General features: G+C 36.5%; 1 protein-coding gene across 8 annotated transcripts in view; it reads left to right on the top strand.

The window, feature by feature from the left end:
* The window catches only part of EPHA7 (EPH receptor A7), a 163,412-nt gene that overhangs the window by 49,002 nt on the left and 87,692 nt on the right, over positions 1-26,718 (top strand). For all 8 annotated transcript variants that reach the window (XM_065836021.2, XM_065836015.2, XM_065836020.2 and 5 more), the window contains exons 4-5: positions 5,400-5,555; positions 6,428-6,763. In XM_065836021.2, the coding sequence (XP_065692093.1) occupies positions 5,400-5,555; positions 6,428-6,763 (492 nt within the window). The remainder of the gene's footprint in view (positions 1-5,399; positions 5,556-6,427; positions 6,764-26,718) is intronic.

The raw sequence follows: 26,718 nt of genomic DNA on the forward strand, positions 1-26,718 counted from the left end.
ATTTTCCTCTCCTCATACAAGTCTACTTTTTATAGTGGGATCAAACAGTAATTAGTGCAGTAACCTCCTTGCAACTTATTACGTTTCATTATTTTCATATAAACTCAAAAATTATTATCAAAAGCCATGTTTAATCAAGGATTTAACATGCTGAAACAATTGCATGCCCTCTAAGTCTTAAGCTGATATGCCACCTGAAAGTCTCGCACTTCAATGATGGAGATTTCTTTTTTAATTTGTTTGTATTACTGTAGTAGCAAATAATTTTCTTCATGTGTCACTGCCCTACAACTGTTTACTCCTTCTCCTTTGGTTATATAAACATCAGTTGTTAGACGTGTCACTCATAGCCCTCACCATATTTCCATCATCCCTCCCAGTTTAAGTTCCCTATCTCTCCCAGAAGCAAAATGAATCTCCACAGTGTTTATAGTGAAAAGGTTACATAAAAATGAACAGTACTTAACATGTCCCTTTTTTTCGTTTTCCTGTCCCACGAGTAGGACTTCAGACTGCTGTTTGCTGCTGTCTACATCTGCCTTCTTTCCTCCTTCCAGAGTTTCTTGAAATTTTTTTATAAATATGGAAAAAATTACATTATTTGATCTCTACCAGGCCACTGAGGCATGTGATGAGCTCACAGCAGAGAAGCTGCTATTTTTCTACATAAGCTGCAGTCAGCATCTTTAGTTACAACAACTAATGCCTCGTTGTGCCACAGATGTGGCATCCTAGTTCTTAGTAGTGTGTGTTAAATCCTCAGAATGTACTTGTGGCTTTGCAATATGCCATTATTTACAGTATTTGTATGGGCCCTTAAATGATATCAAACATATTGTCTGAAAATGTTTGGAATAGCACTGACTGCAATGGCATATGCTAAATGTGTATTCAAATGAGTACTCTGCACTGATGCTGCAGCCTTGTCCAACCGTATACCAGACCCTACTGTCACGGTACGTCCTTGTTATGGCTGAGTACTGGAGGTACTAGAAGAAATCAACTTAGTCCAAGCCAAAAAAGACTGCTAGTGTCATCTTCACCAGGGTCTTTCATCATATACAGACGGAATAATATACTTCTTTATCTAGGGCTTCCAGGCAAGGAAGTTTAAATCTGAAAAAAACAATGGCCTGCTCAGTTTCAAACCACAGCTCTGCAGAGTAAGGAGACTCTCTTATCCAAGAGCTCTTCACATCGTCTTTGTATTTCATGGTGGAACTCTGCCAGCTTCCCAACAAGAGAAACCTCTTTGCTTCACAGAGCAGGTGGGAAGATTTTGTCTGAGAAGCAGCCATGGCTGTTGCAGACAAGTAAATCCAAGGTGCCAGGTAGCCCTGGGGGGTCACTGATGGTCAGTCCCTAACGGCTGTGAGGCTAAGATATTAAACAAAGAATTGTGTCTTAGCTGAAGCATAGCTTTCTTCTGTAATTATTGTTGATTTTGTAGCATATGGGGGAAGAATTAGCAACTAATTTCTCATTATTTGAAGGCTGGTTTACGTTGGGCTGGTAGGTGTTATTCTGTGTCTTTGTGCTGTCAGTAAAGTTGACTGCTCTTGGTTTGAAACCCTTTCCTGGAACATATGAGACTTTGGAGCAGCTGTTTGAATAAAATGGGAGCTTCATCTGGGAAGAGCTGTTCTATTAAATTAGCAACTGTAAATGACACACCACAGTGGATGGGAGTAAATTTATTTTGTGCTGGCTTTCTTCCCTTTCTTCCCCATATTTTCTAGTACCCCAGCAGACCTTCAGTAGCAAAACAACTTTTGGATCTTAGTTTGCTTGAGGGATATCAAATGAGTTCGCATTTTACTCAGGTCGACAATAACAAGGATTATGGCTACAACATCATAGTGCTGCCTCACCAGTTATACCCTCCTCCATACCTCCCATCATTGCTGAAGTTCTCTACCTTGATTTACAATGTAGGCTCCCTGTATAGGAAAAAAGTGCTCCTGATGAGTGCTCTGCTGCACTAATGAACTGAAATATTACAATGGAGGTGATAAAATGTAATTCGAGTTGCTTCAAGCTTTGCCATGAGATATACTTTTGTGGAACAGTGTCTGTATTTATCACCTTTAGATTTGCAGGTACAGAGCTCCAAGTAATGTTTGGCTAATTTTTTTAGTGTTACTCATGAAGGTAATGGAAATGGGGATTTATACCACCTGTCCTTGTGGTATTAAGAATATTACCTAAAGAACTATACTGGATCAAAATAAGTAGATTTAAAATAGATTAGAACAAAACAATTTATTTGAATTACTCATAATATTAAAAAAAAAAAAAAACACAACACCATGGTAATTTGGCAAGATAGCACAGAAGGAGGAAAAAATGAATCAAAAACATATTTTTGAATGGTTCATTCAATCTATGGTCTATAACAGATCAGTGGCAAGTCATCACACCTTGATAAGTGATCCACGCAACACCCGGTCTTGGTATAGTTTTCAATTGTAAGTTTCTTGGCAAGGGCAATGATATATGTGAAAAACAAATAAGGATTCGTAGTTCTCTGATTTTTGAACAATAGAATTATTCCAGTACTAGGCTGAAAAGAAAAAAAAATAGTGACAAATTTAAATTTGTGAAAAAAAGTGGGAAAAGAATTTAGTTGTATTCCTCCAATGAGTAATTTTAATGATGATGTGTTACTCCTGCATACTCTCTTTTCTAAAGAGCTACAAACTTTTAAAAATCCTTTTTAAAAGCACTGTTTTCATACTGCTAAAAATTTCATTGCTGGAATATTCTGCCTTTTATGTTTATGAGCTGTATAAGTTGAAGGGATGGTTATTAAATGTCGTCACAAGACTCTTATTGGAAAAAACGATAAGGAATTGTAGGCTGGTATGAGAGCCTAAACCTGCCACCTGTGGTATGCTGTGTGGGAGAATAAATGGCTTTCAGTCATGTAAACTAGTCACAGACGTTCACATCTTTTGAACTCTAATAAGAAATGCACACTTACTTTAAATAGTGACTAAGCATATAAATGTCTTGATCGAGTCATCAGAAAAAAAACAAAGTTTTTGTTTACGTTTTGCTATTTCTTTCTGAAATCTCTATTTTACCCTCTGCATCTTTGCTTTGTAATGTTCCCTGCTGAGAAGGACAGACTGGAAACACAGTGGGAATCTTTGCCTTTTAAGTTGCTCTTTGCTTTGCAGAGCGCTGCGTGCTGGAATGCCCAGTGTATTTGTCCAGTGTTTTGCTCAGTGTGACAGGAACATGACTATTCAAGAAAGGCAGGAAGCTATTATTTGGTAATTTTAGCTACATTTCAACTGCAAGTACTGAAAAAGCAGACAGAAGTTTAAATATATGTCTTAAGGTACACATACACAAATGAATTCAGCTTTTGTGCTCTTTGTCTCCTGTTAGGAAATTCTGAAACAATCTTGAATAAGGGTGTGAAAGGATAATTCTGAGTTGCATTTGTCACAGCTATGAATTCATGGCTCATGTTTTTCCAAAGTGTTTCCCCAAAACTGTTTCTTTCTATCTTCTTTTCTGAGTAGAATGTGTAACAGCTGCTGTGATAGAATCAAACTATAGTATGTTTTACAAGCTGGGCTAGACTTTCTTCTAATGCAAACTCGTGCCCCTTTGTCAAAGTCAAAGAATACATGCTTTGCATGCTAATTTTCTCTGCCAGGTGATATAGCTGCCATCCAGTGTTTGTTTGTTTTTTTTTTTCCAGCATGACAAATGCTAAATGTTATGGCTATTTCTGTCCTTTAAGCTTATCTTTTTTCTTTAGAAAGTTAGTATATTGATAGGGAGTAACAGAGGGTCAGAATTTCCTATCATTTTATAGTGTTATGAGCCAGTGTTGATTTACCTAATTCATCAACTTGAATCTACTGTTATCTTAAGTATTACCACCATTTTTTTTTCCTCTTAGTTGCATACAATTAATCAGATTAATAAGAATGATGTTGCTGTAGCTACACTGTGGGTCCAGCCCAAAGGCTACTGAAGTCAAAGGCACTTCTCATTGACTTCAGTGAGATTTGGATAAAGCTCACTGTTTTCATGCTCTTTCCAACACTGCAATACCAGGCAACTGAAATAACTGTTCCAAATATCAGTGTCTTTGCATTTCTGTTCTGAGAAAATATCCAAGCAAATATGAATATAACCAAAGTAAATTCTCTCCCTCTGAATTCAGAATGACTATTTAACTAGCTTTAATATTTTGATACTCAGTACTAAGTTTCACCCGCTGTCCCCTTTTCTTTGAATAGAGGTGATGGCTTAAGAAGGTCAGATTGTTTGTTAGGCTTGGAAAAAGAGAATAAAATAGTGTGGTTGAAAAAAACTCTGCTTTATGAGAAAGTTCTAGAGGACTTCTGTGTTCTGTTTTTCATGTTGACAGTGTTTGCAAGTTTGCCCATAACCTCAGTGCTTAAATGGAGTCTTAATCTGTTTCCAGTTTTAGCACTGTCTGATCCCCAGTTCTCTCTTCCTTGTCTCCTACAGCTCTCATAGTTCATCCATTCTTAAGCTGGCTGTCTAGGTTGCAGTTATGTGCTTGTAAGAATCATTATAGGTGTGTTTTACGGGTGTTTGTGCTTTTGGAACTGTGGTAGTAGCTGATAAAATTGTTTCTAAACATAGGTTTGGAACACAACATATTTTTTACTTCCATGCGTTCCCAGAACACAAACCGAAGTATGAAGTGATCTTACATGCATATTTCCAATGATCTACATTTTACTTTCCCTTGAAAGTTCTAGTACATTAATTTCAGCCTGTTTGTCTTTCCCAGTGGAACTGGAAAAACCAATTGTGCAGCTTACACTGTCTGCCTTCCTCCTCTTTCTGCTTGTTCCTTACCAGCTTCATCTGTCCAACAACTGTTCACACCTCATTCTTTCCTTCGGTTCAGGGTTCATTGGTGTGTTACAGCTTCTTTGGGTTTCTCAGATCAGGGAATAGTAACTTTTGCTCTGTTAATTCTGATGCAACTAGTTCAGATATCAGAAACACTTCAGTGGCCTTGAAGCAGAGCTACTCCAGACTATTTTTCCCTTGTTTAGGCCTATTACAGGCATCCAGCCTTTTCACACCATGATTGTACTCTTCTTTGTTAAAAAAAAAAAAAAGATGCTTTTCTATTTCTGTGGCCCTCTGTTTTAAAATATTATGCTGCCAACTGCTGAGGTATTTGTAGTGTATGCTTGAACTCATAAAAATGCCATGAAATCATTAACGGCATCAACTGAAGAAAAATAAATTGTGTTTTCTTTTGGCTTGCACCAACATAACAGAATGGATAGTTTAGAAGTTTACAGGAATGTGTACCTCGTGTGACAGAGACAGAAAAAATATCAAAATAGCCCCTTCAAATCTAAACATTAATTTGTTTTGTTCTGCCTTAGCTTGTGGCCGTGGGTTCTACAAATCCTCTTCACAAGATCTGCAGTGCTCCCGCTGCCCTACTCACAGCTTCTCTGACAAGGAAGGATCTTCAAGATGCGATTGTGAAGATAGCTATTATAGAGCACCTTCTGATCCACCATATGTCGCATGCACAAGTGAGTCAGTCATGAATTTCATAGTAAAGGATGTTGCTTAACCAACCAGGTGCAGCCACTTGTAGCTAGTAGTTTCAGCTGGCTTTTCCTATATTTGAAAAGTACATTTACGACAGTAAATGAAATTGAAAGGCAGAGGGGAAAAAAATTTGTCAGTGAATACAGAATCAGCACAAATACAATTTTCATGTTTGTTTGATATAACATTGGAAAACGTTACATGTTGGGTAAGTGTGTAACTCATTGTGATAGAATACAGGCATAATTTTCCCATGGCTGTAAAATTGTTGAAGACAATGTGCTGTATGTGATATAATACCAAAATGAGTAACATGAAAAATGAAAAGTAACCTGTGCACATATGAGCTTTGATTGAACCGTAATTGGATCTGGCTTAACCCTCTAACTGCAAATAGACTAACCTATGCAGATGGGTGGTTCAAATAGTGGAAGTCTCCTAAATCCAAAGCAGCACCAAATATCTCTGTAAATCATATCAGAGCTGATAATAAAGGACTAGATGCAGTTGATACAGTATATTGAGAAGAGATGAACAAATCCCATACTTGGGAAAACTATAAAAGACAACCTTTAAGGTACATTAAGCAATCCTTTTAATTGCACAGAAGAGAAATAGCTAAAGTCAGTTGCAGTAAATATACAGACAATTGTTATTGTGATGCCTTGATGGGAAATAAATAAAGCTCTTGCCAAGTGAGTTCAAGGAAGCTTTTATGCAGCTTGTAGTAAAAATAATGAAATGTTTATGTGAAGAAACTATTTAACTATTTTCTGTCTCAGTAATTAAAAAACTAGCCACACGTCCTGTTCGATTCTGTACAATTACCTTGGATCTTTTGTGTGTTACATAGGACCTCCATCGGCACCACAGAACCTCATTTTCAATATCAACCAGACTACCGTGAGTTTGGAGTGGAGTCCTCCTGCTGACAACGGGGGAAGAAATGATGTAACCTACCGCATTTTGTGCAAGAGGTGCAGCTGGGAGCAGGGCGAATGTGTTCCCTGTGGGAGTAACATTGGATATATGCCCCAGCAAACTGGATTAGTAGATAACTATGTCACTGTCATGGACCTGCTAGCTCATGCTAACTACACGTTTGAAGTTGAAGCTGTGAACGGGGTTTCTGACTTGAGTCGTTCCCAGAGGCTTTTTGCAGCTGTCAGTGTTACCACCGGTCAAGCAGGTAAGTTTTCATCACTTATGAATCTCAACAATGTGAGACTGAGAGAAACCGGGAACGTGCAAACTGCAGATGCAGTAAATCAGGAGCATGTTTGGTGTGTTTTGGCTCATTAATCTTTTCGCCTTTCCAAGTAGTTAATTTGCATTTATACTATTTCACGATAACCTGTCCTGTGTCTTGGCCTCAGGATTGCTTTCAGAAAGCATACATGAAAGACTTAAAGAAAACAAACATCTTTATTATTAAATAGGTTTTCTTAATTCTACAGCTTTTTTTTTTTTCTTGTCTTCTTACGTCACTGCAGGTAATTCTCTAGTATTTGAAGATAAAAAAAGTAGATGTGGCAGTCTTATGGAGGTTTCCCTTCTGAATTTTTTAAACCCATATGGGAGTCCTCGGTCACTGAGAGATGATTTGGATATCTGGTGGTGTTTTCAGTGTTCATGTTTTGCCTCGGGATAATGTTTCTAATTTATCTTATATTTCCAGATATTTTTTTATGAGATTCAGTGAGAATGTGATGATTATTCTTCGTTTCTTCTACTTATCATAACCTAACAGGTGAAATGTCAGGGAAAATAAAATCAAACTAACACATCACCCCAGGGCGAAAAAGGACTTTAGCTGTCTGCATGCTGAGAGGAAAAAAAAAATAATTCTCTGATTCAGGTTTCTGAAAAGATGAGCTGCTTGTTGATAAAAATTATAGGCCTCTGAATCTACAGTAGTGCACTGTGGACTTTAAGAGAGGATAGTAAAACTAAACTTTTATACATTGAACAAAAAATCATAAAGTGAATATTGTTTACAAGACCTGTCTTCTGAAGAAATGCCTTAAATGAAAATATAAAGTGAATAACTGATGCTTGCTGTGAGAACAGCTAACCAGTGTTTTAAAGGATATTTCATACTTACATCTTGGAAGAAATTTTAAAGATTGTGATCAAGCTATTATTTTTTAGTGCACTAGGAGTGGTCCCCTACAGTAATGCTTTGAACTGAGGACAAACTCACCATATGGGAGCAATGAACAAATAGGAAAAACTGTAGTTCTTTTGCACTTTAAAGATGGTCACCTCAATTTAAAAAAAAAATAAATAAAAAGGACAAAAAAAGCCTTCCCTCCCTACAAACCTAGGATGGTTTATGTAGTTGTTTAGTTGTTAAAGTTAGGCTGGAATATTTATGGGATATTTAATTTCCCTGTAGTGCTTTCCTGGATACCAAATGCACATTTTGTATTATTTTAGAACCAACCCTATGACTGAAAGGATTAATCTCTGTGCTTGGTCAGTTCTTGGAGCTTATGATGAGATTTTGAGCACAGAGAACTTACCCTGAAACTATTTTTGCGCCACAGATTGTATTATTTTGACATCTTGATTTTTCATCTTTAAAATAATTCTCTATAATTCGAACATGCACAGGTGGACAGTCTTCTGCTCTCGGTAGATGTCTGTAGATGTTGGTAGAATTTGGATTATTTTCCTAATAGTTAAATCAAATTTACTTCACTTTATATGCTTTGATGGTTCAGTGGCACACAAGGTAAAGAAAGAGACAATAAAATTTGGTCACTAGTATCACACCTCAGGAAGATGAAAAAGCCTTAATAGAAGTTTCTTGTGTTACTCCCAAGATAATTCATTATAGTTCATTTTCTTGTGTTTACATAGTCATAGATTGATCAGGTTTTCAGGCCAGAAAACATAATGTGGTTATCTTGTTACCTTACAATTAACACAAGTTGAATGATTTGGATATATATTAGAGACAACATCCAAACTTGACCTAGTGATTTCAAGTAATGGGTAAACCTTCACCCTCCTAGATAAATTCTGTAAGAGCATGCAATAGGAAACAGGAGACCTGACTCTGTTCCTTCCCTGCTCTCCAGTTTGCTGTGGGATTATGCACAGGTGAGTATTTCCCAGTGCTACAGAATCTGACGGTGTCACTGTTGAGAGAAAGGGTACCTGGACAACTGAAGCTTTGTCTGTTTAGCACTTCTGAATATCAGGTTTTAAAGGCTTCCAATTGGACATCTAGAAGGAAACATGGGAAACAGATTTGGGGAAAAGAAAAAATAGATTTAAACTTTCTTTGTTCCAGTTTTCTCTGTCTGTAACGTGGAGGTAACCCTTACCTTTCCTTATGAAGCTCTTCAAGATTTTCTGATTAAAAGTGCCATATAACTGCAGCCTTTTTTTTCACCCAAATTATAAAATTTGTGTTAAAGAAAACACAGTATTTCAGAACAAATGCATTCACCAAAAGGAAAGACCTCTTTTACATTATATTTGCAACAGCATGTTTTGGATCCTAATACTGATTTCTTTGATTTCTCAAGGAGGAAAATATTTTAGGTGGAACAGATTGATTACTATAATTGAACAGAAAGAGACTGGTTGCTCAAAAGAGACTGTTATGCTTCTATGCTCCTATTTTATTTTACCATGGAGAGAAAGAAAATGTTGGATTTATTTATAGCTAAGTAAACTAGGATTCATGCAGGTTTCATTTGTTACTGTGTGACTGTTCTATACTTTCAGCAAAAATGACTTTTTCTGTGCTCATATTGCTTTTTATGTGTGTAAATGTGTCTAACTAAACCTTCTTCACATGTTATTATGCTAGCACAATAGGTGGCTATATATAATTACTGGGTTCACCAGTTGCACAGAGGTTTGCAGTGAGATATTCCCTTTGTAGTTTTGGTTTAATTGAATTGATCTTTTCTGGCCATATTCACAAAATTCAAATCATTGTGTAATGATAACAGGAAATTATTGATAAAAGAATGGTGTTATGGAATACATTCAGTGTTTCTTCACCCACATATAACAAGCTTCTGATGAGACAAAGAGAGCATGTCACAGAAAAGAACCAGGTGGTTGATAAAAACCTATTTATATTTGTGGAAATAATGCAATAAAATGACTGCAAATGGGTAGGTAGCATTTCACATTGCTCACATATATACACATGACACATTGCTATTCATTCCTTGTTTAAAAGTCTTTGTGACTAGGCTATCAGTTGTCATATGGCATATTTTTTATGCTGCAGCCAAGAACCATGAGGCCTTTTGTTTTGCTTTGTTTGTTTTTTGTTTTGTTTTTTTTTGACAAAAGCATGAAAGAACTGAGCCAGAATCAGAGGTAGAAGATTAAGTGCACTAAGTCTCTCAGGAGTAAACCATCTTGTTTCATATCTTGCCCATCCAGCATCATATAAAGAATACAGGATGTCATCTCAGTATTGCAATCTGATCTACTAGAATCCATGCATCCTTCTAGAATTCAGATTTAAATGTGATTAAGCCCCAGTTACAATAGGTGAATGTACTGAAGAGCTGCAGCTGGCAAACAGCTGACAAGCACTACCTTTGTAAGCTTATTGAATGGTTGTTTACCAAAGATAAAATTTACCACTTCCCTAATAAGATATTCACCTTTCGGTGGTACTGACAGTTCCTTTTGATCCATCAAATTCCTTTCTAAATTTTACATTTTTTCCATGCAACACTCAAAAGGTTAATGGCATCAGGTAGGATTCACAGCAGATGAATATTTTCAGGTTTATCATTTATGCACTTCCAAACCTTTAAAAAAATAAGTGTTTCAATAACACTTGTATAATTTTTCTTTTGACAATTTCACAAAAATACTGTGTTTTTAAAACTATATTTCTACATCCTTTCCTTTGAATTTTAACTGACTCTACAATGTACTGGTCTGTGATAAAGGGTGATATTCACCTACCCTAGCCTGACTTTGAGAAAATTTAAGGTAGGTTGGATGAATCCCAACATTTTCTCAAGGATTGAGAAAATGTAAGTATCTGTCCTGAGACGGTTTGAGCTGTCTTTATAGTAACTGGAAAGAAAAAAATAATATCCAAGGGGACACTCATCATGTCGTATTACTATAACCAAACATGACAAACAAAAGTTAAACTGTAATGCCAATACCTGTTCCTAAATGTACTCTCTGTTCTTATGCAGGGAACACTTGCTAATGCTCACTGCTTCTTCACAGCAAGAGAAAGGTGCCCCACAGCACTCTTAGGTCATGCTGCGCCTTCAGATGCACTTAATGCTGACAACTTGAAGTGGTTAAAAAACCCTGATTCAGCTCCATAATCAAGGCTTACTCTTGAAAAATGTTTTTTACCAACAATTTATTTTATAGATGTTGATGTGCTTTTCCTTTTTTTTCTTTTCTTGCATCTTAGAGTTCAATTTTCAGACCTTTCCCTACATAAAACAGATTCCAAAATTGACTTTAAAAAAAAAGGGAAAAAAACCCAGAGAACTGAATTTTTCAACATTGCATTATCCCAGCAACTTGAACAGAAAAAAACATTACATGCTATAAAATCATGACTATTAGCCACAGTACCATTGATTTACATGCCAAGAAGAAATGATTGAATGCATAAAGGAAGTAAGCCATCCCTTTTGTAGAAGTGTGTGATGGGTTCTGCCTTTCATAGGTACTTGGAAGTCTTTCTAAACAGGGGAGGCAGTTTATATTCTCCCCTACTCTATGTTCTCCTTTGGTGTTGCTGCTCATAATTTTACTCTTCTTTGCTTCTCTTTGCATTTTCCCCAGCTCTCAATTATCTCTACACATTTTTTAAAGTCTCCTCTTTCATAGTCTCTGCATTATTGACCATCTATTTTTTTTCCTGTTCCCTGTCATTCTCACTTAAGCCTGACTTTTCTTCATCAGTGACCTGCTTCCCAGCAGAGGCAACAATCAAGAAAATTCATGCCCATGGCTTTCCCAGTCACTTTGACCTCACTGTTCCAGTCCTATGCCTACTTTTCTCCTTTCCTCAGACTATTTTGGTGTCTTCCCATTCTGCCGCCAAGTTGTTTTTATCTACCTTTATGTACCCCTTCCGTCCAATGTTCGCTTCTGGTGATACATGACAGCTTATTACAAACAGCTTCAGTGTTCAACTGAACATTGCTTCTATGTTTCCCTATTTCAATGGACTCCCTCTAGCTTCAGGTTTTATTTGATATTTCCTGCTTGCAACTTTACTTTTTGGGGTATACTTCATCTTCTAGCCTTCAAATGGAGATCAACTTTCCCACATGGATAAGACTACATCTGTATATTTATTTAAAAACAGTGCTTCATGTAAAAAGAATTCCAAGTATAAAAATAATGTTTTTATTTTCTTTTTAACAAACATGTTCCACCTGTTGAGCTGGGATGATTATTTTATAGAAAAAGTTGCTTTTCAAAACTAATATTCCTTAACCACTTTCATTAAGCTGTGCTTTTTAGAAACATATATATTATGATGACTGTACTTTGGCTAACCATTTTCCTTGGTTTATTTAATGGGAGCCACAAAGATGTTACTGCTTATTATTAATAATATTTAAGATATATTTTAATCTGCTTTAACTTTTTTCTAGACCAGTAGGCAGACAGCATAGTTCTGTAAGCATTCTGCACTCCATGGCCACCAACTGAAAAGGGCAAAATTGGAGTGGAGATTAATTACATGTGGTAGTTATTATTATTCTAGTTTTTAATGTTTTTTAGTGCATGTAAAAACTGGATTAGGTTACTTCGGTGAAGCTAAAACTGCCTATTGATCTGCAATCACATTACCCTGGACTAATATCACATATTTTGACAGGAGACGGTAAATCAATTTATGCCTGAATTAAACTCATGGATAAAAACTTGATAAGAATTCCAGTCTCTGTATAGCAAATACCATCAGATCAGAGAAAGCAGCTTGTTCATTCCCTGATTGTATCAGGTCATATTTCATGTAGTGAAGTCCACAAGGTTATAGAGATACTGTAGAATTGCTAGGTTGGGGCACTACTTTAAGATTACTAAATGTTAAATTTTTTTTAGGATTTTCATAAAGAAGGTATCATATATAAGTTATAATATGGTATGATATTTGACAGTTTTGATAATATTTTGTATACATATACAGAATATATATCTAAATACATTTGAAATGGAAAGCAATATGTTTTATAAGAAAACCTATCACAGAATAGCCAATTGATAATAATTCATTTTTTTCTAATATCTAGTTCTAATTTTTTCTGATATTTTTCACTGAAAGATAAGAGAGGAAGCAAGAAAGATGTTAGCTGTGTTGCTTAGGGTCTGATCCTGCACCGCTGAAGTCAATGGAAGTTTTGTCATTGACTTCAATAGGAGCAGGATTTGAACCTTATGCTCTATCAAAACACACAGGAACCAAAGCAGTGGGCAGTCTGTCATCCTGAAAGGGAAAATTAACTTCATATCAATTTTGATTCTGACTGTAGCTGGTGTTTGCACATCAATTTGTGGCTGAATGTCATTTGAATTTTTATTCATTTTTAGTATACTGAAGATATGATTTTTTTTTTCCAAATGAGTATCAGAACTCTTGCCTGTCCACCTTTACCATAAAAGCTTTTTAGAGATAGATGTAATTGTTTTTGCTAAGAAACCAAGTTTTTCTCATAGAGACTGTGTGAATTTTACCCTATTTAGACATAAAAGTAGTGGGAAGCTACATTCTAGTGTAGCTACACAATGACAAAGCAAAGCTTAAGTCTCACAGAACCGAAGTTATGAATTAGAAATGGTCAGATTAAGCTTTATTTATGTTAAATGTATGGTAGCAACCTTCTAGAAGCATTACAGCCCACTTTTCCATGTACTGAGCTATTGTAATAGCAGGTAAAGTCGCCACAGTCAAATGTACACAACTAAAACATAATTTCACCAACTATGGAACAAAAAAAATATATAAACCCGAGGAAGAAAATGAACAATATAAAGTACAATTTAGCCAAAGAAAGGAGAGATTTGCTTGCTAATATAAAACAAAGGACTAGGAACCACTTTTTCTTCTAATGTTACAAACACAGGCCAGACATATCCTTGATATTTATGAATTACACCAGTTCTCTTCTTAAAATTATTGAGCAAAAATTTATCCTGACCTTAAAAAAAAAAAAAAAAAAAAGTTAACATCACATTTTCTATGACCAGTTCCAGAAAGGTCTGTAAAATAAAAGAGCTCTACTTGTTATGCCTGCTGGGTGGGATTTTAGCCCCTCATAAATATGCTTGGCTTCTTCTTTCACTTTATCCATAGTTAGATTATTTCTCATGGCCATAAGTCCTTTTGAACAGAGTAGAAACTAAATAGTATTCTTTGAGCTCTATTACACTCTTTAGGGACTCTCATGCATAGTTCTGTGAAGACCTGGCCAACTTCAAGGACTTTCAAGATACTTGCAGTACAAAGGCAAGAAATCACTTAATACATTTATACATGGCGATACACAGCTTAATGTAGCTAATTAACTCATATGTAAAGAAAGAACAATTCTATAATGCCTAGTCCTGCATTTGGGTCACAACAACCCCATGCAACACTACAGGCTCAGGGAAGAGTGGCTGGAAAACTGCCTGGCAGAGAGGTATCTGGGGGTGTTGATCGACATCTGGCTGAATATGAGCCAGCAGTGTACCCAGGTGGCCAAAAAGACCAGCAGCATCCTGGCTTGTATCAGAAATAGTGTGGACAGCAGGACTAGGGAAGTGATCATCCCCCTGTACTTGGCACTGGTGAGGCCCCACCTTGAATCCTGTGTTCGGTTTTGGGCCCCTCACTGTAGGAAAGACATTGAGATACTAGAGTGTTCAGAGGAGGGTGACAAAGCTGGTTAGGGGTCTGGAGCACAAACAAGTGAGGGAACTAGGGCTGTTTAACCTGGAGAAAAGGAGGTTGACGGGAGACCTTATCACTGTCTACAACTACCTGAAAGGAGGTTGTAGCATGGAAGGGTGTTGGGCTCTTCTCCCAAGTAGCAAGTGACAGGACAAGAGGAAATGACCTCAAGTTGCACAAGGGGAGGTTCAGATTGGATATTAAGAAAAATTTCTTTACAGAAAGGGTTGTCAAACACTGGAACCAGCTGCCCAGGGAAGTTGGGGAGTCACCATACCTGAAGGTGTTTAAAAGATGTGTAGATGAGGTTCTTAGGGACATGGTTTAATGCCAGAATTAGGTTAGGTTAGGTTGAACTCCATGATTGTAAAGGTCTTTTCCAACCAGTGATTGTATGATTCTGTAACTTCATTTGTTATTTGTTGAATAATTTTACCACATGTATCATTCTCTTACCAAGATAATCTCATTATGATGATTATGAAATGTGGGCAAATATTTGTGCAGAAACTTTAGAACTTTCATAGGAAACTTTCTTAGGCAAAATACTGTTGTGGCTATATTGAGACCCAAGAGTAAAAGAGAAATACAGTGGAGAAACTGGCAAAAAGAAAGGCCTATTCTGATTCTGTCATAAAACGGCTCAATGACTTCTTTTGTTTGTTTGTTTAGCTTCCTGTTTCTTATTAGTAGCTAATAGCAACACATAGCTGGCATCCTGAAAGCACAGGGAAGATTTGGGTTTCAATATTTACAAAACAGATTTGAACTCCTTCAGTGAACAAAACTGTGAAATATTGCTATCAGTATGACAGAATAATACATGTTGTTTGAATTAATCTAGCCAAAACACACTGCTCATGAATTCTGAGATCTTACTTCAGTACAGTATAATTTATTATTAAGAGGTTTCATTTGTTTGTTATTTTGCCTAAAAAAACAACACTTAAAGAAAAAGATTTTGATAATGTTTGTAGCATTAGCAATTTTGTCCCTGAATTTCCTAATATTTGGTGGTTTGTTTCAGACCTTTTGAAGAATTCAAGTCCCGTTGCCATTAGAACAGACAAAACCCTCTAAGTGCATAAATGTTTCTTTGATGAGAAATGAACATCACTACTGAAAGGCACTATTGCAAATGCATGAGTGACATCAGATCTGAAATCCTAATTGAGGTTGTATGTAGTAAATTAAAAAATTCTTTAACATCTCTTTAGAGTGAAGCATTTGATGACAGCATGGCCTAGAGCCAGCCTACTGTAACGACTTCTGTGGAACTCTTTAAAAGGGAGAAGATGATAGCTTGTACACGGAGAGCTAAAAAAGTTTCTCCATTAAGCTTAAATGATAGAATCAGTGTGCAACTTCTGGATAGAAGAGATTGCTCACACTAGTGCCTGTTTAATAGCTGGAAGATTTTTGTGGTGAGTCTATCACAGCTAGTGTAGTTAGTGCCAAAATGCACTGCAGGAAGGGACAAAGAATGTCTTGAATCAAGAGCTTTCTTAAAGCAAGGTTCAATCCACCACTTAGGGATGAAGTTCAGTCTCATAATTAATTGTGTAGAAGGAGATGCCAGAAGATTTGTCTAGCATTTTAACATAGGCTATTTTCAGTCTGCTTTGTATATGTATTCTCATTAGAAATAGAGTCAGAGATTCTGCTGCTGCTCTTTTGAAACAGATCATATTTTACTCAGTTACTTATCTTTTATTTGGTGCTTCTGTCAGCAAGCCTCCTTTTGTTTTTTTTTAGAAGGAAAAAAGGAATTCTGGCTAAATGGGTCCTCAGGTGAAAGATACAAATTTTAACCTCCTGGCCCATGGCCTTCTGGCAGTTTAGGGAGTATTAATGGCCCAAGAATGAATGGTTCACTTCTGGCAGGTAGGGATAAAAGACAGCCAAGATGAGGTGGAATGTCAGGGCAAAATAGAGGTCTGTGAAGAGCTAGGCTTGATCTTCCTGATGCTACTGGGCTAACAGGAAGGGGAAACATCTTGTCTAATAGCAATAGCCATTGCTGACTTACCTGCTATGACAGCTCCATGGGTGGCAGCAGATTTTTCCAGTTCTGCATTGGTCTGGGTAATTAATATGTCTGAGCAGTTTTTGCCATCTCTGATGTGTTGCTGCCCTATGTAGTTGCTTCTGCTTTCCTTGAGGTAGAACCAGCCCTGACTCCATAGGGCATATTTCTAATTGAACAGTTATATCTACTACTCTTAGTGTATTAGTAGTTTTGTACAGTTTGACATTTCTGTAGTCTTTCTCCGTTATAGTAAAAATATATCATTGGATCTATTTCTAGAGGAAATACTCAGGGCAATTTACTGAGGAAGCCATGGCTGAAGGCTGCAAATTGACAACAATAAAAGTGTTATCCCAAGTTCAATAGTTAATGTTAAGTTTGGAGATGCTGATTAGCTTTCTCTTTGCTTCGTTAGTGATGAATGAAAGCAAATTTGATTCAGACAGCAATCTGGTGGAATGATGCAAAGCTATCTATGAAAACATCTGTACTAATCCACCAATGCAGTAAATTATAGCTACAAGCAAAAGACATTGATCCAAGAGGATCATTAACAGCTTTAACCAACTGATCCAAGTAATAGGGTAAATGAGAGAACATTATCAAGATCTGACTTTTACAGCTGTCAACTACAATTGGTATAACATGGTTACCACTTCCAATTTCAAGCATTTTATGACTTAAGTTTACTATATTCTATTGTGGGCAGCCAACTAGGATCAATTAAGTGGTAAAATACGCAGGAAAAAATTACCCAGCTATCTTGCACTCCATTTACCACGAGGTCAGTCACAAAGGGAGAGATAATTGCTGCAAGGCAGCAAAATTAATCGGGGATGAGCCAGAAAGGATGATGTATATTCTGTGACAAAGTATGTGACAGAGATGTACGCATAAACGTGTAGCTGCTTGCCTTTTTGAGGACACAAGGACGAGAGAAGGAGACCTGTGAAAAACAATTAGCATGGCTTCAGAGTGAGCAATTCTTAATTATCCATAACATGTCGACATCAGATAATTAGTGTCCCAATTTTTAACAATATTTGGTCATTAACTACAGTAGAAAAGGGAAGATCAAGAACGAAGCCATTTGTCTGAGCTAAGTGTTACATAACGGTGTCTGCATGTGAACATAAGTCAGCTAAATCATGTTCACGATAATGACACAGAAATCTTATTGTGGGACCAATATAAATGTCCTAAATTCAAGCTTATAACAAGCAGCATTTCATGCTCCCATAAGGTAGATTGTTTGTGATAGCAACCCACAAAATAAAGCAGGCTTTAATGACAACTGTACTTTAAACTCCCTAACTTGCTGCTCTTTCATCTGTACTTTTAAATTTTCGCAGCAAGCAGTGTAAGTCATATGATTCAGGCCATTTTAGTATTAATGTTAATTAAGAAAAGGTTATTTTTAGCTCGATTTTATAAACATACAAGGCTATGAGAATGTGCAAAATAGATATCTCTTTGGACAATTTTCTTTCAGCACCTTTAACGTGTTTTAATTATGTTTGACAGAGAGGCTGAAATCTTAAACTCCTACATGAAGTCAACAGGCCAATGAAAACCAGTACCTTACTGAATGAGCTAAATCCTGTATCCAACATAAGAGAATCCATATGGGCAGAAACACAGAAAACTGTAAGAGAAACTATTCAGAGAACTGTTGGTATTTTTCTAACGTTAATGAAAGAAATATTAGAAGTGCAGAATGGGATTTTTCACATTTCCATGTGGTTTCTGTCCTATGCAGGCACAGAGAAAGGAAAAGAGAGGAAGATGTCCTCTCACATGCACATGCACACACACATGCCTACATGAAGCTTAATCTCTTTTTAATCTCACTTTCTTCTAGCCTGTTAAGTGTAATTTTCAGAATTTTTAAGCCATATCTCATTTCCTCTGAAGTGAGCTTAAGACTCTAGGGACAAGATCCCGTCACTGTGATTCTTAGTTTTTCCTTTTTAAAGCTGACCCTCCTAAATCTTTTACATTTGAACAGCTTGTTGTACACAATTATCCAGGATTCCAGGGCTACCTCTCACATGTATGCCTCTGCAACAATAGACGCTTCATTTTCTGCATCTCCCATCTCATGCCTGCTGAATGGATCTATTTAGCATCTCTCCCTTTGACCTTTTCTGTCTGCCTGTCATCTAAGGATTTCTGTTTTTTGACTATCCCATTTCCTAATGCATCATGGAGCACTAATTTTTGTCCGTAGCACCCAAGCTCCTTTCAGGCAGCAGAGGCTGAGTCAGCAGGCTGGATTCTGAGGAAGTAAACCCTGATGCTTGTGTGGAGAAATGTCATTTACTTCATTGAAGAGTCTGTTTAAGTTCATAGAGCCTCTAATCATGGCTGTGAAACGAGGAATTGGATGTGAATATTTCAGAGCCAATATTCTAATGATTTGTCTCTGTGGACCTTCTGTGGAATTATTCTAAATATTCCCTTGTGTAGCTGAGATCAAAATTTCACCCTTAGTTGTATTTTTTGTGTATTGCAGCTTAACTGGTAATGAAGAGGGAAAAGTGTCATTGCTCTTTATGTTGTGTAGAATTAATCACATGAAGCATTTTAGGGCTAAATGTTCTGCTCTTTGATGTTGGCATTAAACATTAGCATGTAAATCTTTGGTGGATATTTACATTGTTGTAGTCAGTGGAGATTGATAGGTTTCTTCAGGGGGTGATTTGGAACAGGAGCCCAATTTAGGAATTGTGCATTGACTCGTCCTTAATTGCGGAGGAAGCTTTGGATTACCTTCCCTATTTAGCCACCTAAATTAACTGCCAAAAAGTGACGACAGGAATGCCCTCTTCCTCCTAGCCCTACGTGCACAAATGTTAATTTCTGCCACAATGTTAACATTAAATATTTACATGCTTATATTTATTTTCAAGAAAATACTAAACAAGCAAGTAAATTTTAAAATAATTTATTGTCTTCAGGATTTAAAAACTCCTTAAAAATAATTTGCTTGTCCTGTTAGTAATTTATGTTATTAAGTATTTTGGAAGCCTTTTACCATAGACTGAATTAACTAAGGTGCTTAGTCAGGATATGCATATACAGGTGTGTCTTGAAAATTTGGATATCTCACTTGATCACAGTGTATAGCATTAATCTTAAAATGTTTTAAAAATTTAAAATACTTATTCTATGCTTTCTTTTTATTTTAATGCTTGTTAAGAGTCCCCATTAGAAGGACTGCAGGTGCCTTACAGTTTATCTTGCCTACAATAATGCAGTGATGAGCACTCATGAGTGTTATATACTTTTGTGTAAACAATACATTAACTCAGACATGCAGTGGCACAGAACAGTTACAAAGAGATAACCTTCAATGAGCAATAAACAAAGGGAGTGAACTCCTTCACCATCCTTCTGGGAGCTGTTTCTCAACCTTTGCCCTAGCAGGTACCCTAGGCTCTCAGAATATTGTCACATTCATGACACTTTGGAGAGTAATTTCCAGGAAACCACCTTTCATACCTCTGCTGACTACAGCAGGGGTAAAGGATGGTGGTGATCTCTCAGGCAGACAAGTCTCATCCCATTTAGCAAGCTATAGATCTAAATCAATAGCTCAAACTCCACTTGAATACCAACAGACAGACAGTGAGAGTCTAAGGAAGCTAATGTGTGTTCCTTGTTTACCAAAACTGTGCCTACACAAAAAGGATGAGCGTCCATCCTCTGTTCCTGACACATCAGGGCTCATGTTTCCAAAGCTAAGTTAAACATCTTCATCTCCCAAACCCATGTGCCTACATTGAGATTACCACAACTATGCCCAACTAGCTAAGCGTGTTAATGAATTAATAGTAAGTGCAAGCATGTATTTGTACTCCACCCTCAACTTTACCACAGTTTACTTTACTAGATTAAGTTACTAAATTTACCGAGCTATATTTATAGATTAGGAGGTTATAAAATTTGACTTATTGGAAAATAATGTTATAGGCTGATCTCAAAATGATAAAATGATGCATAAAACCAGCACAACTTTACTGGGGGAAATGCCACAGCTGCCAACTGCGGTGAAGCTGGTAAACTAGTACCATGCCTCTTTTTGTCACATGATCATATAAACTTCTTTAATACAGAATACACCCTCAGACTGGGAGCAGTCAAGACTGGTGTCATAAATTCTTTTTAAAAAAAGAATTATGCTTTCCACTGGCTACACAGAAGGAGCTTCACTTTGGAGTTCATGTTTTTGAAGTTTACTTCACTTTTCAGTACTCAAATTTTCATTTCCTGTACTCACTATGAAGCCTAGTGAAGGGAAAAAGATTCAGAGGATGTGGAAAACTGTTTTAAAGTTATTTATAAAACATGCAGAACTGTTGTTTCCAAGTGTGGGAAAACCTTAGATATATTTTTGGATAATAAATTAAGTAAAGGATTTTTAAAAAAAAATATCTTTCTGCCTATTTGTGCTCTGATTCGAAGTCAGAGGTTAGTTTCCCTTTAGATCTGGTAGGTGTCTAAAGGCCTTGAAAATAGCTTGAAAATTTACTATTATTAAAGATTAAAAGGGTGTCACAAAGTTGCTTTCCATTTAACTTCCACTGAACAGTCAGAATTATCATAAGATCACAACCTAGAGAGTTAGCACACATTCAAAAAAAAAAAAGAAAAAAGAAAAAAGGTGGTAATTATTCAACTATCCATTTTCATATATTTTAATAATCAGATGTTGCACGCAAAATAAGATAGTTTTGAAATTTTCTGTAAAAAACTGCGATCTGGGAAATGCTTACCCATGTAAAAAGCTCATTTTATTTTTTTTCAAGTAGGGAATAAATACATAGGAATTTGCATAAGCTAGCTGTAAAAAAACCCCAAAACTTAATCCTCTTTTTTATTTTTTCTATGTTCAGAAATACGTTTAGTCGAATGTTTTGAACTTAATCGGTACATCTCAAGGGGAGCTTTGGCATAAAAGGAGTGCAGTTTGACCCTTGTAGCTGTAGAAAGTAAGAGTCAGTGATCTCCATTAGGCTGTGTATCCCGCTGGGTAGTATCAGTTGCCCTTTTGTTATTGTAAGCACTTTCTCTTACTTTTAAAGTTTAAATAAATATATTGAAGCTAAAGAGTTAATGACAGATTCAGGAAGTCTTGACTTAACGGTGATGAAGTGAGACGCATTTTGTGCTGTTCAATGTACACAATTTATAACCCTGTTTGATTACCGCAGCATGTCTTCCGCCTATAAGGATTGCACCCGGGGGACTAGTCAACTTATTAATTCATCACTTGCCGCCTTTTACGGTTGCAATACCCCTTTATGGCATACAAGCAGAGAGATCTAGTAATCCGAAGGCTGCCAGCCGCCTGGTTCCACTCTAGCTGACCCTTTGTCTGCAGGCACAATGCTGATAACTTTTCTCGGGGTTCTTCTTTCTCAGAGGCTGCGTTACCCTCCCACCTTTTGTCTTACGATGGGAACGAGCAGTTGCGGTTATGGTGACTTCCAGAGAGGAACAGCCTTCTACAAGTTAACCTGTAGCTTCTTTAAGTGCCTTTTGATTTATCTGTCACCTGATCCGTCAGCAATGAATAATTTTCATGGAAGGTGCACTTTAATTACCTTCCCATTTGACTAGCATTATCATGCCCTATCTAGGTAATTAATCTCACGAAGTATCCAATTTCAGTCTTTATTGCTGGCAGGCAGGCCTTCTGAATTATTTGTGCTTGAATGGGCTTTGGGTCTGTTGTTAAACCAAATAGGCCATTAAACAAATTTTGGTCCCTCTTGTTTTCACTTTTCTTTTTTTGTCTGTAAGCATGTTGTGGTCTAGTTGATTTGGTTTACATAGTTGAGATTTGAACAATGTAAAGCAGGAAAGGCCAATGGTAGAAAATGGTGGCTGATACAATAATAATTTAAAAAGCACAGATCATAAAAATCTCTGAAGAAATAATTACCAGGTTGTGATACTAGGTACCAAAAATGATATTTTTTTTTTTGCTCTTGAATAATGTACGGTTTTTACAATATAAACTTGGTATGCCCAAGACACATTTTGTAGAGCAGTTGTATTCAGAGGATAAATTAGTAGTCCTCCTCCCAGTATCAGATCAGGGATTTGCAAGTGTATTCAGTTTCGTTTTTCATTGCTTTGTGGGTGAAAGACAGGCTTTTAAAAAAGTACTGTTGAACCACCAGATTAAATAACATGGTAATAAACATGTAGGAGAGGTTTTTGTGTTTTTCTTGTGCCTGTCTCATTAAAAATGGTGAAAAGTTATGATATTTGGAAAGCTGAACAAAAATGCTGTCTCATTAAGTAAAAATAAATAATAGCGTAATGCGAATCTTTCATTCAGTTGCCTACACTTTAGACGCACTATGTCTATTTTGGAAATGATTTTGTAATTTTTCCGAAGGTGCTTTGTTTTTGTTTTGTTTTGTTTCCCTCTGTTTCCCTCTGTTTCCTCTAAATTCTAATTCCTCAAAGAAAAAATGTGATGGGTCACATTTTACAAAGGTTTTGATAGAAAACTTTTACCTCAGATACAGCTGAGAATTTCTTGCGAATTTTCACAAGTTCATTTCCTGGAAATAAGTTTACTGACTTTATCACTGAAGCTGATAAGAATGTGTGTTTTAGTTGAGTTTCATATTTTGAGTACAGAACAGATCTTTTGGATTGGAAATAAAACACTTTTTAATAGGAATTAAGAAAGCATTAAGATTTGTGAAGAAAATTACAAAATCTTAAGTTCACATGATTCTTCTTTGTTGTCATAATTTTTAAGTTACCAAAGCAGGCTGTTTTATATCCTTAACTGAAAACTCTTGAAAGTAGGAGACAGTTTTACAAAGCCAGAATTGAACTTGTGCTTCTTTTTCCTTATTGTTTACAGGATTTCTTTAATATCAAAATTGATTATCTGCCAGCAGATTATTTTCTTATTTAATGGAGGTACATTTTTTTAATCAGCAGAAAGATGAGAACATGAGAAAATTTGGTATAATTGTGCTTTATGCTTAGAATAATTTTAAGGGAAAAATCTGAAAATATTTAACTGGATGAAAAGTTGAGGCCACTGTGTTTAACCGTGTAACTCCCACTTCTACCACTTTGAACTTCAGAAACTGGGAACAATGAACAGCATGGAGATTGATCATGGAATGCAGAATCTTTCACCTTTAGGTCACCAATTTAAATTCAGTCAACCTAAGCAGTGTCCAAAAAATTGTTACCATATGAAAGTTGTTTGTGAACTGTGTGGAATTTAAATGATGAACTCAGTTAATTTTCTTTTTCATAAACATCATAATAAGCAGTGCTTTTGGCAGTCATTCAGAAGAGAAGGTAAGATTAAAGGAGCATGACCTAGTAAACTTTTCACTCCTGGTCATGATCCCTTCAGGTGAGCATAATGGCTGGAGAATGCTAGATTGCTGATGTGAATTGTACTTATTCTCTGGATAAAGCAAGAACTTTAGTAGTTTTTTTCTTTAAATATCATATCTTAATTACTCTGAATCTTTAGAGGTAGATACAGTCCCAGTGTGTTAGACTGCCAGCCTCGTGGATGCTCCTGCAACTTGAATTGCATTCAAACCGAAACCATTCATTGAATATAAAAAGAAAACAATTGACTTCCTTTTGGTTTTAAGAAGATTTACCAAATGATAAACTGATCTCTTCAGTTTTGCTTGCAGTTTGCCAGGAAATAAGTTATTTTTGTACTTACCGAATGGTTCCTGCCCTATATTCAGACTTACATATTGCTAGTATAGTAGCTGTTTTCAGTCACAGGAATATAAAAAGCCTGGAAAAAATCCTTTAAAGGACTTTATTAAAGTATGGTCATTTGCAGAGCATCCAGGATCTTTGGCAGCTGCCAAGCTACTGAGCTTTAGCTTTGCTGATGTCTTTGAGGAGAAATGTAATATTTGATCTGAAAAGTATTTGTGTTCCAAAGTTTGACAGTTGATGTTGAGACAAGATACAGGGTGCTTCATTAAGCTTTCTCACAATCTATTACTTTAACAACTTTCTTATAATTGTGATAGAGAAAACAAACAAACAACCAACACACAAGTAAAAATAGCCATTTTGAAAGGTCATTTAAGGTACTGTACAGCAGCTCTTGTCTATTGAGAAGAGAATGGTCTACTGGTTCAGGCACTGGACTGAGGCTCTGGAGATCCATGATAAATTACATAGTCATTCCCATAGGCATCTTGTGTTACCGTGGATAAATGACTTAATCTCTCTGTGGCACTGTTCTTCATGAGAAGAATGAGGATAATAGGACTTCCTTGCATCAAAGGAGCATTGTGAAGAAAAATCCATTAGTGACTGTGAGGTGTTTAGGTACTATTTTGCTAGTAGTTAGGTAAGTACTAAAATAGGTTAAAGTCTTCCTGTGTGGGGTTTTTTTGGTCCTTTTTTTTGCCCTTTTATTTTTTTTGTGAAATATGTAATAAAATGAAGTGCTTGTTTTCATGTTCATCTAGAGTTGTTGGTCTTCTTTGTTCACTAACAGCCAAATTCTTCTTGGCTGAAATTTTGGTAAACCTCCCTTAACACTCTTTTTTTATCCCTCTGTATATTTCCTGAGAACTGTAAGACACGAGATATTGTAAACAGGACTAGTCCAGTACATCACCAGCTTTTTAAGAAAGCTTATGTCTCCTGCAGCTCTGCTGGATGCACTGGGTAACTGCCAGTGTTGCATATGGAAGAGAAACAAATCTCACCAGGAGTCTCCAAGTTCGCAGACGGTGAGCAGGTAGCAGGGTTAGCCCTTAAGGATGTTTTAATAATACATTTGCCTATTAAAGAAAATCCTGAGATTGTGACCTTTCTGAAATAGTTTGTTCTTGCTGGAACTTTGCTTTTAATCACTAATCATTGTGACACTTTTTTGGCAACCTAACCCCGGTGAATCTTTCTGCAGTGTTCTAGGTAAGTCTCCCATGGGACAAAAGCAGGTCTTTAATATAGCATTTTTTAAACTGTAACATTGATACATTCCTCCATTCCCTAATTGCACCTGGGAAGATCTGGTTCTTGTTGCAGTTAATAAGCTGTTCACCCAGTACTCTAACAAGACTGGTCACATTAAAGTGCTTTTTTGTGGCTCATGTTTTTTCTCACCCCACTACTCCAAATGAGAGGAATAATTTTATGGAGACCAGCAACATTACTCTTTATCTTTTGTGTGGAAAGATGTTAGGTTTGTTTTATATTGCAAGTGTTCTAAAACTTAGATGTCACCTTTCTGCCACATTACAGCATCACTACAGCTCAAGAGATTGTTCAGACATATGGGCATAAGTTGTTTTACCTTCTGTTCTAATGTCTCCAAGGAAAGCAATTTTAAATCTGATCATCTTTTAAGATCACACAAAAGTAGGTGTAAGGAACAACAGAGGATGCAAAACTTTAGGGACCAATTTTATAATTTTTGATTAAAAATGTAGTTAAAGTCATATGTAGTCCAGGCATAAAACCACAGACTTTCAGCAAATTCAGACCATTAATAAAGAGGTAATCACAGAGTAAATTTTAGGTACAGACACTGTGGACAATTTCCCACAGCTCCAGATGATACTGAGCACAGCAGAACCATCAAGCCTTGGCCTCCTGGTTCCTCTTCCACACTTTCTCAAAGCCAACATCTTGCCTCATACATTTGCAGGCTGATGCTGTGATTGCTTTGCTACCTTTTTGGCCCATGTTACATTTTTTTGACCCAACCATAAGGGAAGAGAGAAACTGGAATGTGCAGCTGAAGCTTCAGGAGTGAAGCCTTTCTAGGTCCCGTGATAAAAGGACTCCCATGTTCTCCTGTTCTGGCCAAGCACTGCCATTTTACTTTTCTTCATGATCCAGTAACTAAAATTAATCTAATTAGAGGAAATAGAGATCTTCAGGAAACTGTCTTTTTATTCATCTTGATTTTGAATATTTTGTTACAAGACTGAAGGGAAGGTAAAAAGTGTACTGCTGAAGAAACAAGTCAACTGATATACCATTTTAAAAGCATTCTCTGGACTCTTGTTGAGGTGAAGAAAATTTCAGGCATTTGGACAACGGGCTAATTAACTTCTGTGACACAGGTGGGTTTGCAATAGTACAACCCCAAATGTGTATTAAGAAAAAAGCTCTTAAATGAATGCCTTGTCTACATTCCAGGGGTTTATAGATAACTTTGCTGTGT

This window comes from Patagioenas fasciata, chromosome 3 (assembly GCF_037038585.1).
Source record: "Patagioenas fasciata isolate bPatFas1 chromosome 3, bPatFas1.hap1, whole genome shotgun sequence".
NCBI classification, from domain to species: Eukaryota; Metazoa; Chordata; class Aves; order Columbiformes; family Columbidae; genus Patagioenas; species Patagioenas fasciata.